General features: G+C 50.0%; 1 protein-coding gene across 1 annotated transcript in view; it reads right to left on the minus strand.

Moving 5' to 3' along the window:
* Positions 1-10,630, minus strand: part of KIF26B (kinesin family member 26B) — a 426,956-nt gene extending 416,326 nt beyond the window's left edge. The window contains exons 1-2 of the mRNA XM_034667636.1: positions 9,446-10,630; positions 8,244-8,645 (exon numbers count right to left, since the gene is read on the minus strand). Of these exons, the coding sequence (XP_034523527.1) occupies positions 8,244-8,645; positions 9,446-9,508 (465 nt within the window). The 5' untranslated portion in view covers positions 9,509-10,630. The remainder of the gene's footprint in view (positions 1-8,243; positions 8,646-9,445) is intronic.
* Positions 10,631-14,758: the final 4,128 nt, after the last annotated feature.

Here is a 14,758-nt window from a genome sequence, read left to right on the forward strand (position 1 = left end):
TCCATCTCAATTAATGGAGAGCGTGTCACGCTTGTCCTGGCCTGAAATCGGGGAGAGCCCTCATCCTCCTCCTCTCCCTCTGCCCCACACCCCTGTGGGTTTTCTACATACAACATCCGTCTGGTCCAAGCTGCCACCCCTTAGCTCAGGCCTGTACCCTCCATCCCCCAGGCCATGGTGAGGGGCCTGCTCATGGGCTCCCCAACACCGCTCTTCAACCCACCTTCCCCTCACTGTCACGGCAACCTGTCATAACTGCGTATCTGATCACCTCGTTCCCTTCCCCAGCGCCCATCAGCAGCTGTCCAGGGCCTACAGGGTCCTGTGAGACTCTCCAGCTGCAAGGCCACTCATCCTAACCCCAGCCACCTTCCCAGTGCGTCGCTCACCCATGCACACGCTGCGCTATGGTGACTCGCACCCCTGCATCTCCCCAGAGGGTACTGAGTGTGCACGACCTTCTTATGCGTTTGTCTGCCGTTCCCTCCGGCTGGATGCCGAAGCTGCCCTGCACTCCATGAGCCGAACTCCCAGCCACCTGCTGAAGGAGCTCTGGCCTCCCCTCTGCTCCCTGGCAGCCCGCCTGGCCTGTGGTCCAGCACTTCTGACACTGTTCTCCAACTCCAGCTCCTTGTCAGTTTCTAAACTAGACTGGGAGTTGCTCCAGGGCAGGAAGTTTCATCTTTTTTGTACCCTGGTTACAACGTGGCAGAGCACTGCAGCTCATACACGAGCAGGAATCAAAAATGCTTCTGGGCACATGAATACGAAAGCAAAGAGAGTAAATAAAATATTAACACAACCAATCCACAGCATATTTTTAAAATACATTGTGACCAAGTGGAGTTTATCATGGGAATGTGAGAATGGCTCATTATTAGGAAATCAACGATGATAATTCACAATATTAATAGATCTAAGGAGAAAAATCATATGATCATCTCCCTAAAGACTGAAAACACATTTGGCAAAACATTACACCCTGATTAAAAACAAGAAATAAAATAGGAGTTGATGGATACTTCCTTAATTTGTAAAACTTATATGTACACCTCAGTCCAAAAGCCGACATCTTCCTTAATGGGGAAAACCGTACACATGTCAACTATATCAACACCATTTAACACTGTAAAGGAGGCATGAATCAATGTAACAAAGAAGAGAAAACCATTAAAGGAATAAGAACAGCAAAGGAAGGGAAGCCTGGGTGGCACAGCGGTTGAGCGTCTGCCTTCGGCCCAGGGCGTGATCCCGGGGTCCTGGGATCGAGTCCCACATCAGGCTCCTCCGCTATGAGCCTGCTTCTTCCTCTCCCACTCCCCCTGCTTGTGTTCCCTCTCTCACTGGCTGTCTCTATCTCTGTCAAATAAATAAATAAAATCTTTNAACCATTAAAGGAATAAGAACAGCAAAGGAAAAGAGTAATGATATCTCTACTTGTATCAGATAAATTCTGGAAATTTCAATTTCAAAAATTCTTTTTGGAAATTTCAAGAGTACCAATTTTACAAACTAATGAACACATTAATAGAATTTAATAAATAGGCTATAAAGTTAATATAAAAATCAATATCCTTCTTATATATAAAGTTATCAGAAGAGAAGATGAAAGTGGAGAGCTCATTTACAATAGCAATAAAAGATACAGTGCCTAAGAGTAAATTTAACAAGAAATGCACGAAGTCTATAGGAGAAAAACCTTGAAAATTGCTGAAAAGTAGATTTGTTCAAATGAAGTAACATTCCACATGCTTGGGAAAGATTCAACATCATAAAGATGCCAAATGTCCCCCAGGTTAACATATAAATTTAACATGGTCCCAATTAAAATAATTATTTTCTGGAGTTAGGCAAGTTGATTCTAAAGTTCATATGGGAAAACAGGAAGAATAACCAGGAAACTCCCAGAAAGGAAAGGTGCAGTTTAGGAGAGGAAGGGCTAGCCCTACCAAATATTAAAGCTTACCACAAAGATTCTGTACTTAAGATAGTGCCGGGGCGCCTGGATGGCTCAGCTGGTTGGGCTTCCAACTTGGTTCTGGCTCAGGTCGAGATCTCAAGGTGGTGGGACTGAGCCCCACATCAGGCTCCACACTCATCATGGAGTCTGCTTCCGATTCTCTCTCCCTCCCCCCTCTGTCCTCCCCCCCACGCGTGCACATGCACTCTCTCTCTAAAGTAAATAAAGATCTAAAAAAATAAAATAGTGTGGAACTGGCACATGATGAGACAGACAAATAGCACATAGCGGAAGGTCCAGAGATAGACCCAAGTCCAACTGAAAAATTGGTTTATGATAATGATGGTATCTCAGCTCGGTGGGGGGAAGATGGATGTTTTAATAAAGGGTCTGGTGACAACTACGGACATTTAGAAAAAAGATAAAATTGATATGTACCTTTCATTATACATAACTTCCCAATGGATCAGACATCTAAACATTTAAAAGGAAGCCATAGAAATACTCAAAGAAAACAGAGGGAAGTCCTTTGAAACCTAGAAGTGATAGGCAGACAGCCTTTGTAACCATGACTTGAAATCCAACTTTCTTACATGGGTTCTGGGGCATCCCAAAGAGGGCAGTAAGCAGAATGATGGATAAAAACCGATTCAGTATTTTTATAAACTTTTTTTTTTAAGTAGGCTCCACACCCAGCATGGAGCCCAACACAGGGCTTGAACTCACAGCCCTAAGATCAAGAACTGAGCTGAGATCAAGAGTTGGACACCTAACCAACTGAGCCACCGAGGTACCCTTTGATAAACATTTTTAACGTAATTTGGGAATACAGGTTTATTCCCTGGCCTTTGGCACCTATTCAAATACACTCTACGAGATTTCGGACTGGTGCACGTAAGTATGATAGATCGGCGAGAACACGTCGAAACCGTGCTTCTATACCACAGTAAGCCCATACAGGAGGTTATTTAAAAAAAAAAAAAAAAAAAAAAAGAAGCTAAAGAAAAGGTGCTGTGGTCAGCCCGTGGCTCAAGACACTAAAAAGGAAATCAGTCTAGATTCCTGAAAAGAGACCAGGAACCCTGACAGACAGATGCCAGCCAACTTGCAACCTTTGCCAGGACAAAACAGAGATGAAGTCTGGCAGCCCTACAGACCTGGCACCGAGACATTCCCCTGGAGGACTCTTCCCCTTAGGAGGTCAGCGCAGGGCCCCCCACCTCAACAGGGTTTTCCAGAAAGGGCAGGCAACAGAGGAGTCTCAAGTGAGTGAATAGAAAGATGAGGAAGTTCCTTTCCCCCTGCGTTACATTCCAGCCAAGAAAATTACTCAGCTCACCATCCTGACATTTTTTCCCACCCCCCCCAAAAGTGATGCTACCCTCTGTGAGCCCAGGAAAAAATAATCCTAACTCTCTCTCTCTCTCAAGGTGGGGGGGGGTGGTGGTCTCCCACTCACGCAGTTATCCTAACAGTGACCCTCAAGGGATTTGGGGTGGAAAACTTCCTTGGATTTCTCTGTTCCTTCCGTCTTTACTCAGGCTTCCTTTTTGTGACCTGAACCACATCAATCACTTGGAATTCCCAGGTAGAGAAACGGGGATCATCTTCACTTTGCTACAGGAGATCTAATGCACGGGGGGAGGGGGAGGCATACCCAAGTACGGCGCCCAGCACGTACTAAGGCCAATAACTGCTAGCCATTTATAACCATCATCATTACCATCACCATTAGGATTAGTTGACGAATGGCGCGACCTGTGAGATGCCAAAGGGCAACTCACGCTGCCTAAATATTATTGACGTAAACCTTCCAAATGCTAACAAATTACTAGCCTCAGCCATTTAAAAATCACATTTCTAATGCAATAATCCTATCTGCGATGCATGTGGAGGACATTACTACAGCCCAGGGATTTTTACAAAGTGAATTAAGTCACTATAAAAACTGACCATGTTGGTTCACAATTAAAAGTCTGGTGGAATGAAATGCCATCATTCCATGGCTCACTAAGCCCAAAGGAAGAGATTACCACTCACGTGTCTCTACTGGGAATGTTTTTAGAATCCCTAAAATGTTTCTGAAATGTTCTCATTACTGATTTTATCTATTAGCTGATCTCGCATCAAAAATATTTCTGAAACAGAAGATTCAAATAACGTATTCTGAAAATCACCATGTGTTCTTGAAAAGATTTCAGATAAACATCTCTCATAATTAATAAGCATTTAAAATGCAATATATCTTGTATCTATAAAAAATCATACCATGGCTCCTGGAGGAACTTTTCCATAGAGTTATTTTTTTCATACCCGTTTCAGAGCTGGGAAAATACAGAAATACACACACATATTCCCCAAGTCTAGACTTACTTGGACTCTGGCTATTTAGAGCCTACGTTTGGTGTTTTTAAACCCCTCTGACACATTCCTTTCTTTCTTCTCTGTGATTCCTGGCCACCCTTCTCAGTGTGGCTGGCTAAGCTTCCTGATATTTCTGGGGCATAAATGGACCCAGAATACCTGACAGAAAAAAAATCAGATAAGAATGTTCTGGATCTTTTTTTTTTTTTTTTACATAAAAGATTTTCTTGTATTGATATGGAAATGAACAGATGCCTGAGACCCATCTCCAACCTGGAACATTTCTGCCCACTCCAGGGAATTCCTTTGGGCTGATGTTTCTTAGGGCTTACACTGTCAATTCAAAAGTTCTGTTATCAGGATGATTGAGGATGGCCCCGAAATGGGAGATTCATTCCTTGGCCCTTATTTCTGCTTAGTGCCTTGACTGTGTGTAAAACAGGGAAGACACTCACGCCAGTGGATCCGAAATGGTTTTATATTTACACATTGGAACGCTACCATAGGCAAAAGGACTGTGTTTACTGCAAATCCCAACACTTTACAAATCAACATTCTTTTATCTGACCCTTCTACTTACCAGTCCTAGAAAAAGACATGATATAAACCCAGCGGGTACTTTTTTTACTGACGAGGTAATAAAAGTCAATCCAAATGCTTTACAATCTGCCACCAGGCACAGATCTTCACTCACCCAGGCAAGCTGTTATTTGAAGGGACAAATCCAGAGTATCAACAGGTGCGCGAGCTCACAGGTGCCACTGCTACACTCCAGATTCTGTGCTGTTCCTCAATCTGCCTCCACTCCCTGCCTCCTTCCAGAAACCTCACACTCAATGCACGGAAAACCAAACCCATTATCGTCCTTCCCTCTGAGCCACTCCCAAAATGATCTCCTCCTGTTTCCTGCCTCAGTTAACACCATCCCCACCCGGCACAGTTACCTGACCTAGAAACCTCTGAGTCCTGCTGCCTTTAGCCCTGAAGCCTGGGTCTCCTGCAGTCACGTGACTCCTAAGAGCACTCAATAGGGCGGTCACTCATCAGGCCACCAGAGCCACTGTCTAACTGCTGGGACCGGCCAGACACCCCCAATGGGCTCGCCAGCACTCACGTCCTCTCCTTAACCAACTGGGGGGAGACAAAACTGGGGGGATTCAATAGGGCTTGCTACCTACAAATGAGCGCCTGGTGAGGACTCCTACAGCTGTACGATATTTGGGAAATGTACTGATGAAATTAGAAACTGAGAGTGGATAATGTTTTGTGAGAGAACCCCTAACTCTATAAAACATAAATCTAACAGGATCTTGGCTAATTAATAATCATCAACAACCCCACATCTTTCTCCAAAGAAACTTATAAATACGGACAAAAACGGATCTACTCAAGGTCACAAAATACATCAGCAGTGGAGAAAGAACTAAAACCAAAACCATCCTAAAATCGTAAGATTCCCAGATGTGCCATTCTGCCTCTGACTTCTAAATATCCACCTAGGAGACTTTTAATACCACCTAGAAGGGTTTAGTACTCCATTTAAGAAAATATTTCCCAAATACCACTAAGTGTCTTAAGTGAATCACAATGTTTTTTGTTGTTTTTTTGTTTGTTTGTTTGTTTTTTTGCTAATTATTCCTCAAGAACATGCCTTTATCTTCTAGACTCTAACCCTCCAGGGCAAACTGCATGATGGAGTCACACTGGCATCTCTTGGGCTAATGAAACTTAACTCTTTTGGTGCCTGAGGGCTACAGAGGTCCAGAGCTTGCTCATAAATCCAGCCCTGGGGAGAAGGTCCATGGGCCTCCATCCATTGTGCTCAAGAGAACACAGCATGTGTTTCCTTAAAGTACTGCAGGCTTTAAGAGGGGAATGGAAATTGTACCTCATCTGAGGGCACCAATGCTTTAAAAAGAAGGGGGAAAAAAGCTGAACTTTTATTATTATTATTCCCAGAGACATGCAGAAGATTTGTAGTTAAAATTGAGGCCCCATACCTCATGACTAACACTGAGGCAATCTGGCTAAGCCTTGTGCACCCTGGCAACTGTGGCACTGGGTGATACCGAGGTGGTGCAGAGCACTGAGGTTCAGAGATCCCTCATCAGTCCCCCAGGGTCACTTTAATTTCATCACGCAAAGACAATTGGCAAATATATTGAACTGCCTCCTGTAACACCGGGAATGGATTTTCCAGGTGCTTCCAACAAAACCCCAATCGGCTTTGCCACATGAGTCCACAACGCAGGAGGAATGCATTTGAATTTCAAACATTTGTTTCTTCTTCCTATAGGTTTCCTTGCCCTCCTCCATTTGAATGAAAAGAGTAGATTTTGATTTACCTTTGCACATAGGAGCACTCAACAACAGCAACAAGCTCTTATAAGAACAGGTCCTCACGAATGTTCTAGAATGCTTTGGTAGATTGCAACTTACTAGGATTGCCACCTATCAGATGATACCTTTTAAGAACCAAGGCTTTTCAAAATTTAGCAGACTGTCTAGTCTAGTTGTACCATCTCACAGCGCCCCACGCTCTTCCTCTCAAGCACTCACGGCAAATGGGAACAAATTAAGAATTGTGCATTTTGTGGTCAACGTTTGTATCCCCCATTAGAATATAAGCTCCATGTGGACAAGGACTGTAGATACCGGTTATTTCATTGCTGTGCCTGACACAGTGCCCTGAATGCCACAGGAAATCAGAGACTATTGATAAATGATCAAAAGAGCAAATAAATGTGTGAGTGATGTAGTGTTAAATTGGAGAATACAGAATGCAAATAGGAAATAAGCTTTTAGATTTCCTGAGATTGTTCTCAGGGAGTCTGGACACAGTTATTATCAAACTACAAAAATGGCATCCAGACAACAATCCACAAGTTAATTATTCTTGAGATAAATTTGGGATTCATAAAACCAATTCTCTGGGTGGTAATTTTCCACATGTAAAATTTTTACAACTTCTGTGGGTATTTAATTTAACCCTTGCCTATGAAAACATTCATGTGTGTGAATTTGGATAAGCCGATGAGGCAAGCAGATGCAGTTACTGCTAAATTTCACGACTCAAAATCACAGTATTTCATTTCAGAAGTCACAGAAATATAAATCAGAAAACGCCACTGAGCAGTGTCAGAAACCCCCACAGCTATGCATTCTGTTTTCTCGATATTTCTCTCCAACCACTGATAAAAACTCTTTGAATGGAAGAGTAAATATTGTCGTTTGATAGTACTTGGACCCAACCGTGCAAACACAATTGCATTGTGTTCCACTCCGGGGGCTCCCCGCACACACCACGCCGAAGCGTTGCCATGGAGGGGCGGCCGTGCTGGGCTCCCGGGCGCTCCCACCCCTAATCGTCCTGCCGCGGACACGCGGCATGTGAGGGGGGCCATGCCGGCGTTCGAGTATGAGCTTCCGTTTTTGTCATCCTGGGAACCGAGGCCCACGAACAGGCGCTGGGACACGCCAACCCCTAAGTATCGGCTCGCTTTTCCCACTCCCACGGGCCTGTTCGGAAGGATCACGGGTGGCGCTGGGGAGGGGACTCCATGGCGCCGGCCAGCAGGGCCCGTGCGACGCAGAGATGAAGCCCCCGCGAGCAGATGCCGGCTGTCCCTGGACCTGCCGCCCCGCAACGGCTGGAGGCGCGCGGGCCCAGGGTCTGCGGGGAGGGCGCCCCGCGCAGGTCCAACAGCAGGTCCCGGCCGGTGCGAGGAGCACAGCGGGCTAACCGTTAGGAGTGGAAGGCAGCGGGACGGATGAGCTGGCGTATACCCAGTGATCGGAGAGGCCTGCGCGCACCTCCCATATCCGTGCCCCGGGACCGCCTCGCGAGGGCTCCCCCCACCCCGGGCCCCTCCGGCCGCCGCCCGCCCCGGCCTCCTGCGCCGGCCCCGCGCGGGCTCACCTTGCCGGGGAAGGGCCCCGGGAGGAGCAGCTTCAGCGCCTGCCTCTTCAGCTCCACCAGGCGGGCGTTGCAGTTCTCGCACCAGACGCCGCGGTCCGAGCCGGGGGAGGAGCCGCCGCCGCTGCCCGAGCCCGGGGAGCCGGTGCCGAAGCCCGGCGAGCCGCCCAGGGAGCCCGGCGAGCTGGTGCCGATGCCTGGGGAAGCGGGGCCCGGGGAGCCCGTGAAGGAGCTCGGGGACGAGGTGCCCGAGCCGGGGGACGGGGTCCCCGACGAGCCGAGCGCCGAACCCGCGCCCTCGGGGGTGGGCCTGCTGCCGGTGCGCGACTCCTCGTATGCTTTCCGGTACCAGCTCTCCGGGGAAAAGGGCGCCGCGGGCTTGGTAGGCGAGCAGACTTCATTCACCTGCGGAGGAGACGTGCAGAGTCAGGGGCCGCAGGGCGGCGGGCTCCTGAGCCCCCGGGCTGGGCCGGGCCGGGGGCGCCCTCCCGCAGGCTAGGGATCCGCGCGCCGCCGAGGGCCCGGCCGAGCGCCAAGGGGCGCGCGTTCGGGACCGCTCCGAACCCTGCGGCCGAATCTGCCTACATCTGCCCCGTTAATCGTCCTTAAGTGGGTTCCGGCTCCCCGGGTCGGGAGGAGAGGGCCCGCTCAAGGGCTTCCCAGGGTTTCTACAGCGGGACCCATACAGTCAGAGCCCCGCGCTTTTGAACCCGACACCCATCCCAGAAAAAGCCCAAGTTCAAGATGCTGGAAGACGCTATGCTGGGGGCGGGGGTGGGGTGGGGGGCATCTGGATTTTTATTCATTCGGGGTATAGCCCTCCGGATCCTGAAGGTAAATGCAAGGCGCTCCCGGCTCCAGGGCAATGACCCCGAGGAACGGCTGCGAATTCATGGACACCCCCTTCCCATTTGGCTTTAACTCTGCCTGGAAGTGCACCAATGCCGCAAAAGTTAGGGGTGCGGGGACCGCCAGGAACGCGAGGACTGAGAAAATTGCGAGGGCCGGGCGAGTGTGCGGACGTCCTCGCCGGCGGACCCGCCTCCGTGCACGCACGCCCAGCCCGCCCGGCGGAGGCGCCTCTGCAGCGGCAGGAGAGCTCGGGGTCGCCCTGAGGGGCCGCCCGGCGCCCGGAAAGGGGGACTCCGGCCGGGGGGCGGGGGGGTCTGGTAACGCGCCTCCGCATTGTACCGGTCACAACTTACCCCGTATTTCTTGCCCCTGCTGGAGACCGCCAGCCTCTCTTTATTCCCAGCTACCGAATTCATGGTGGCTTTTCCAGAGGAGAGTGTCTCAATGTTCCACCAACGCTACATGCAAAAGGTCTTCCAACCCAGAAGGGTCCCCCCCGTTGTCGGAGGCTGCCTCTTGGACCTCAAGTCAAGGTTTCTTAATTGGGGGTGGGGAGAATCAGAGCAAATGCAGCCCAGAAGTAATAGCACTAATTTGCAGAACGGGTTGGAGTGGCTGGTTTATTCTTCTCTTCAAATAATGCTTTTCCTCATCCTCTTCTGCCTCCTCCAGTCACACGCTCTCTTTTCACGGTCACAACCAGGTAATTGGCATTTTCCTCAGCCAAGTGGGTCCGTTTTCCTCCACGAGGGGAGCGAGGAGGGCAGCCAGGCACACGCTGCTGCGGAGAAGGTGGGCGAGCCCTCGCCGCGCCTCGCCTCCCGCCGGCGAGCCGGCGCTGGGAACTTGCCTCCTTCACGGAGCTCGGTAACTGAGTTCAAAGAAATTCTCCCAAAATATAAAGATCCAGACTCGGGGAGGAGCCTCGGCGTGTCGCGGAGCCAATATCCGCCAGCCCGCTCGGCCTGACAGTTGCGCGAGCGCAGGGAGAGGCGGCTCGGCGTGGCCCAGGTGCCGCGGCGGTCAGCGCGCGCGTGTGCGCCCCGGCTCAGCGCGGAGCCTCGGGAACAGCCGCCCCGCCGCCCGGGAGCCCGCCGCCTGGCTGCCGCCGCCGCGCCGGCCGGGATCCATTTTATGTTGCGGCGCGCCCGCCTGACAGCGCGAGGCGAGCGCCGGGGGGCGGGGGTCGTAAATCTCGCCCCTTGCGGCGAAGTTACTGGAGAGCGGCCCGCGGCCCGGGCCCCAGAGAAACGCCACTGCGCGAGCCTGGCGCGGAGGGGCAGCGCCGAGCGAAAGGGCTGGACCGAAATGCGCCCGAGCCTCCCCGCCCCCAAGTTCTTTCTCTTCCTGGCAAGGCTTGCAGTTCTGCCTTTGAAACGCCGTGTAAAAGGGACTGAGTCACAAACAAGTCCACAAACATGCCGGGTCCTCCCCCCGCCCTTTGTTCTCCTAGACCTGCCCGGCAAACCTTTTCTGGAATCGCTCTACCAACCCCCGGCCGGCCGGGGGCGGGGGGAGGGGGCACCCACCCAGCCACAGCCAGAGGACCCCGGGCCTTCGCCCGCCCACCCCGCCCCGCGAGCCCCAAGCTGGGAGGTGCCGAGCCGCCCGGGGCTGGCCCAGGTGAGCCCGGGATCAGGCTGGCCGCCACCGGGCAGGGGAAACTGAGGGATTCTCCGCGGTGCACACGCGCAGCGCGGGCCGCACGGGCCTGGAAAGGGGGTGTGTGCGGGCTGACCTCGCCTCGCCGCTCCCCGGTCGGTCCCCTCGGCACCCCTCCTTCCCTTTCTTCCCGCGCCTGGGGCCTGCGGAGCCCCGGGAGCACCCCGCCACCGCCCCTGTCCGATCGCCCCGCCACCCCCGGCGCAGCGCCGGGGAGTGCAGGAAACCGGCATATGCCAGGCTCCACACGTGGCTGCTCCGGGGTGTCATTTTTCATTTCCCGGGAGGACATTTCTCCTGGTGAGCCCGCAGGTCTGTTTGTTGTGACCTTTAATTAACACCCCGCGAGACGCCTCGAGAAGGACCGGCCCAGTGCGGGGATCACGTGAGGTGTAATGGCATCTCCGCGCCCGGGGACACCGGCCTGGGGGTGGCCGAGGGCGCAAAACACGTTTGGGGTTTTCCAGTCGCTGGCTTCCTTCTGAGATAGGGAGGGGGCGGGAAGACAACCTTCCGGGGGTGCTGAAACCCTGGGGCAACGCCCCTCCCGCCTCGCTCGGGGAGAATTCCTTCTGTGCCTCCCTCCCGCTGCCATCCACCCACCGGCCTGCCGCCGCAGCCCTGGCGTGGGAAGATTTCACAGCCACCAAAGCGAGGTGAGAAGGTCAAAATGAAGATGTCGAGAGCAGTGTGGAAGTTTCCATTACGTTCCTGCTTCCAATTTAAAAGCGACCACCTCGAGAGAGGACCTTAGGGGGGCAGGTACGCCTCCAGGCGGCCCACGACTGCTCGCAGCCACATCTGTATTGCGCGGAGGTGCCGCGGGAACCGGCCTCGCCATTAGCTCGGCGCTGCGCCTCATCTCAGCAGCAGGGAGCGGCCAGGTGAAACGGACCAGCAGGCGAAGCCGCGGCGGGTGGGGGGGGGCGCTGGGGTGTCGAGGGAGAACTGTTGCGGAGCTGCGAGATTCCGCTTGAAGACGGAGGAAACCGGAGCTGGTCGGCTTTGCATCCCCTAGTAGCTGGGCCCCCAAAGCGTGTTTGGTGAGCTCGGAGCGCCCTCTGTTGATCACGGTTTCCATCCCGAGGCCTCGCCGGAGAGTTCGGTTCGAGGCTTTTACACAGTTACACGCAGTGAAATGCACAAATCTTAAGGGTACAATTCTGTGAGTTTTGGTAAATCTAGGATCCCAGGTAAACCACCACCTCGGTCAAGGTATATATTTCCGTTCCTGCGCAGAATTCTCTCCTGGCTCTTCCCAGCGCGTTCACTCCGCTCACACACAGCCACTACTCTGATTTCCATCACCATCGGTTAGTTTTGCCTGATCTTGAACTTTTCATGCATAGAATCGAGGCGGTATGCATTCTTTTGTGTTTGGCTTTTGTCGCTTAATATAAAGTTTCTGAGTTTCTTGTTGTTGGGTACGGGTCTGTATTCTGCCTGGACTCTTGTTCATTCCTGCCTCTCCTGCCTTGTCTTTGTTAATTGAGTATTTGGGGGGGGGGGTTCCGCTTTCATCTCTCTCCTGGCCTTTGAGCGCTAATGATTATAATGTGCATCTTTAATTTATCATGGGTCACTTAGAGTTCACATTGTGCCACTTTACCAAAAATGTAAGAAACTTGCAAGAGTAAATTCCATTTTACCTCTTTTTGTGCTATTTGGATACATTTTATATCTACATACATTAGAAAACCCACAATACAGTCTTACCAATTTTATTTTAAACAACCTGTTGTCTTTTAGCGAAACTAGAAAATTTTAAACATAGTTTTTTAATTTTTTATTATGTTAAACATAGTTTTTTTTTTCTTTTCTTTTTTGAGAGAGAGAGAGCAAAGGCAGAGGGACAGAGGGAGAAGGAGAAAATTGTAAGCAGATTCTTGCTGAGTGTGGAGCCCCACTCAATCTCAGGACCCTGAGACCATTATCTGAGCCAAAATCAAGAGTTGGAACCTTAACTGACTGAGCCACCCAGGCGCCCCAACCTTTTTTGCTTCTGATTGGAGATCAACAATAATTCAATAGGAATTTCCCCTCTGTTTAATATGTCCTTTTTCTTTGGATGCTCTGAAGATTTTCCCTTTACTGTTCATTCTCGGCAATTTGGCTCTGACGCTCCTAGATGTGGTTCTCTCTGTACTTATGCTGCTTAAGGTTTGCTGAATTTCTAAGACCTGTAAGTTAATCTAGAAGTTTTTCACCAAATTTGGGGCTACTTCAGCCATTTTTGTATTCAAATAACTTTCTGCCCCATTCTCTCTTTCCTCTCCTCTGGGAGACCAATTACATGTATATTATTGCATACTCAAATTGTCTCGTAAGTTACTGAGGTGATTCTATTTATTAACATTATCCTTAGCCTTCAATTCTTCAATCTGGATAATTTCTGTCATCCTTTATTAAGTTCACCAAGCATTGCTTCCGCTATCTCCACTCTCTGTTAAGAATATCCAGTAAATTCTTGGGGTCCCTGGGTGGCGTAGTTGTTAAGCGTCTGCCTTCGGCTCAGGGCGTGATCCCGGTGTTCTGGGCTCAAGCCCCACATCAGGCTCCTCCGCTTGGAGCCTGCTTCTTCCTCTCACACTCCCCTTGCTGTGTTCCCTCTCTCGCTGGCTGTCTCTCTGTCAAATAAATAAATAAAATCTTAAAAAAAAAAAAGAATATCTAGTAAATTCTTCATTTCAGATATTGTACTTTTTAATGCACGCATACATACATACATATATAGTTTCCATTTATCTGCTTTTTCCTTTAAATCCTTGAACACAGGTATTATAACAGCTTTATATTTCTTGTCTGTTTATTCCAACATCTGGCTCATTTGGGGGTCACTTTCTATGAACTGATTTTTCTCTTGACTCTGAATCCCATCTTCCTATTTCTTTTCATATCTGATATCCAATAAAATTGAACTGTGTACTGAATATGGCAGACATTACATCATAGAGATGCTAGATTCTGTTATCTTCCTTTGAAGAGTATTGATTTTGTTCTACAATAGGCAGTTAAGCTAGTGGTGGATCACCTTAAACTTGTAGCAACTTGGCTTTATGCTTTGTTAGACCAGATCTATGTCGGTTGTGGCTTATAATCTAAGAAAAATTCCTTGGTCCTGACTGAGACTTGTTCTTTACCCCTAAAGTGGGGTGCTTCTGGGCTTTCAGTAAAAAGTCCAAAGTGTTTGCCAGACCCTCTCGCTTGGTACTTACACTCCATGCTCTGCTCCCCTGTAGCGATAGCAGTGGAAATCAATTCTGTCATCTTCCAGATTCTGCTTTCCCCTGACTTCCTGTAGCTTTCCCATGTATACAAAATTCAAAAATATCAGCCAAGGACTTGGGGAAAATTGCAGATTTTAGGGCTGCCTCTCTCCAAGATTTTCCTTCTCCTTTCCAGCGACAGCCCTTAACTCCACCAGGTAATGCCTCAAACCAGAAAGCCTCCCTCTCTCCCTGAGTTACAGCCACTGTGCCCTGCAGACTGGAACAGACCCATATAATCCTTCTCTCAGGGACTGAATCCTTGACTCCCCTGTGGCCACTGCCTACTTCTGGCCACTCTCCTTCCTTTAAATAGGCTTTTTGTTGTTGTTATCCAGCTTGTAATTGTTTTCTTTGGGGAATTCAGTTGTATGTAAAGTACTCCCTATTTTTAGTCTTAATGGTGGCTTTTTCAAGACCACCTTAGGTTTTTAGAATTCCTGTAGTTTCAAGGATTTTTATTCTGAGTTAGCAGCCTAAAAAGTTAGTCTTTAAAGAATCTAACTATATGTCACTTCTTGGCCTTTTGGCTAAGATCAAGTGTTAAGGGGGCGCCTGGGTGGCACAGCGGTTAAGCGTCTGCCTTCGGCTCAGGGCGTGATCCCTGCGTTGGGGGATCGAGCCCCACATCAGGCTCCCGTGCTATGAGCCTGCTTCTTCCTCTCCCACTCCCCCTGCTTGTGTTCCCTCTCTCGCTGGCTGTCTATCTCTGTCAAATAAATAAATAAAATCTTAAAA

Source organism: Ailuropoda melanoleuca, chromosome 8 (genome assembly GCF_002007445.2).
Source record: "Ailuropoda melanoleuca isolate Jingjing chromosome 8, ASM200744v2, whole genome shotgun sequence".
NCBI classification, from domain to species: domain Eukaryota; kingdom Metazoa; phylum Chordata; class Mammalia; order Carnivora; family Ursidae; genus Ailuropoda; species Ailuropoda melanoleuca.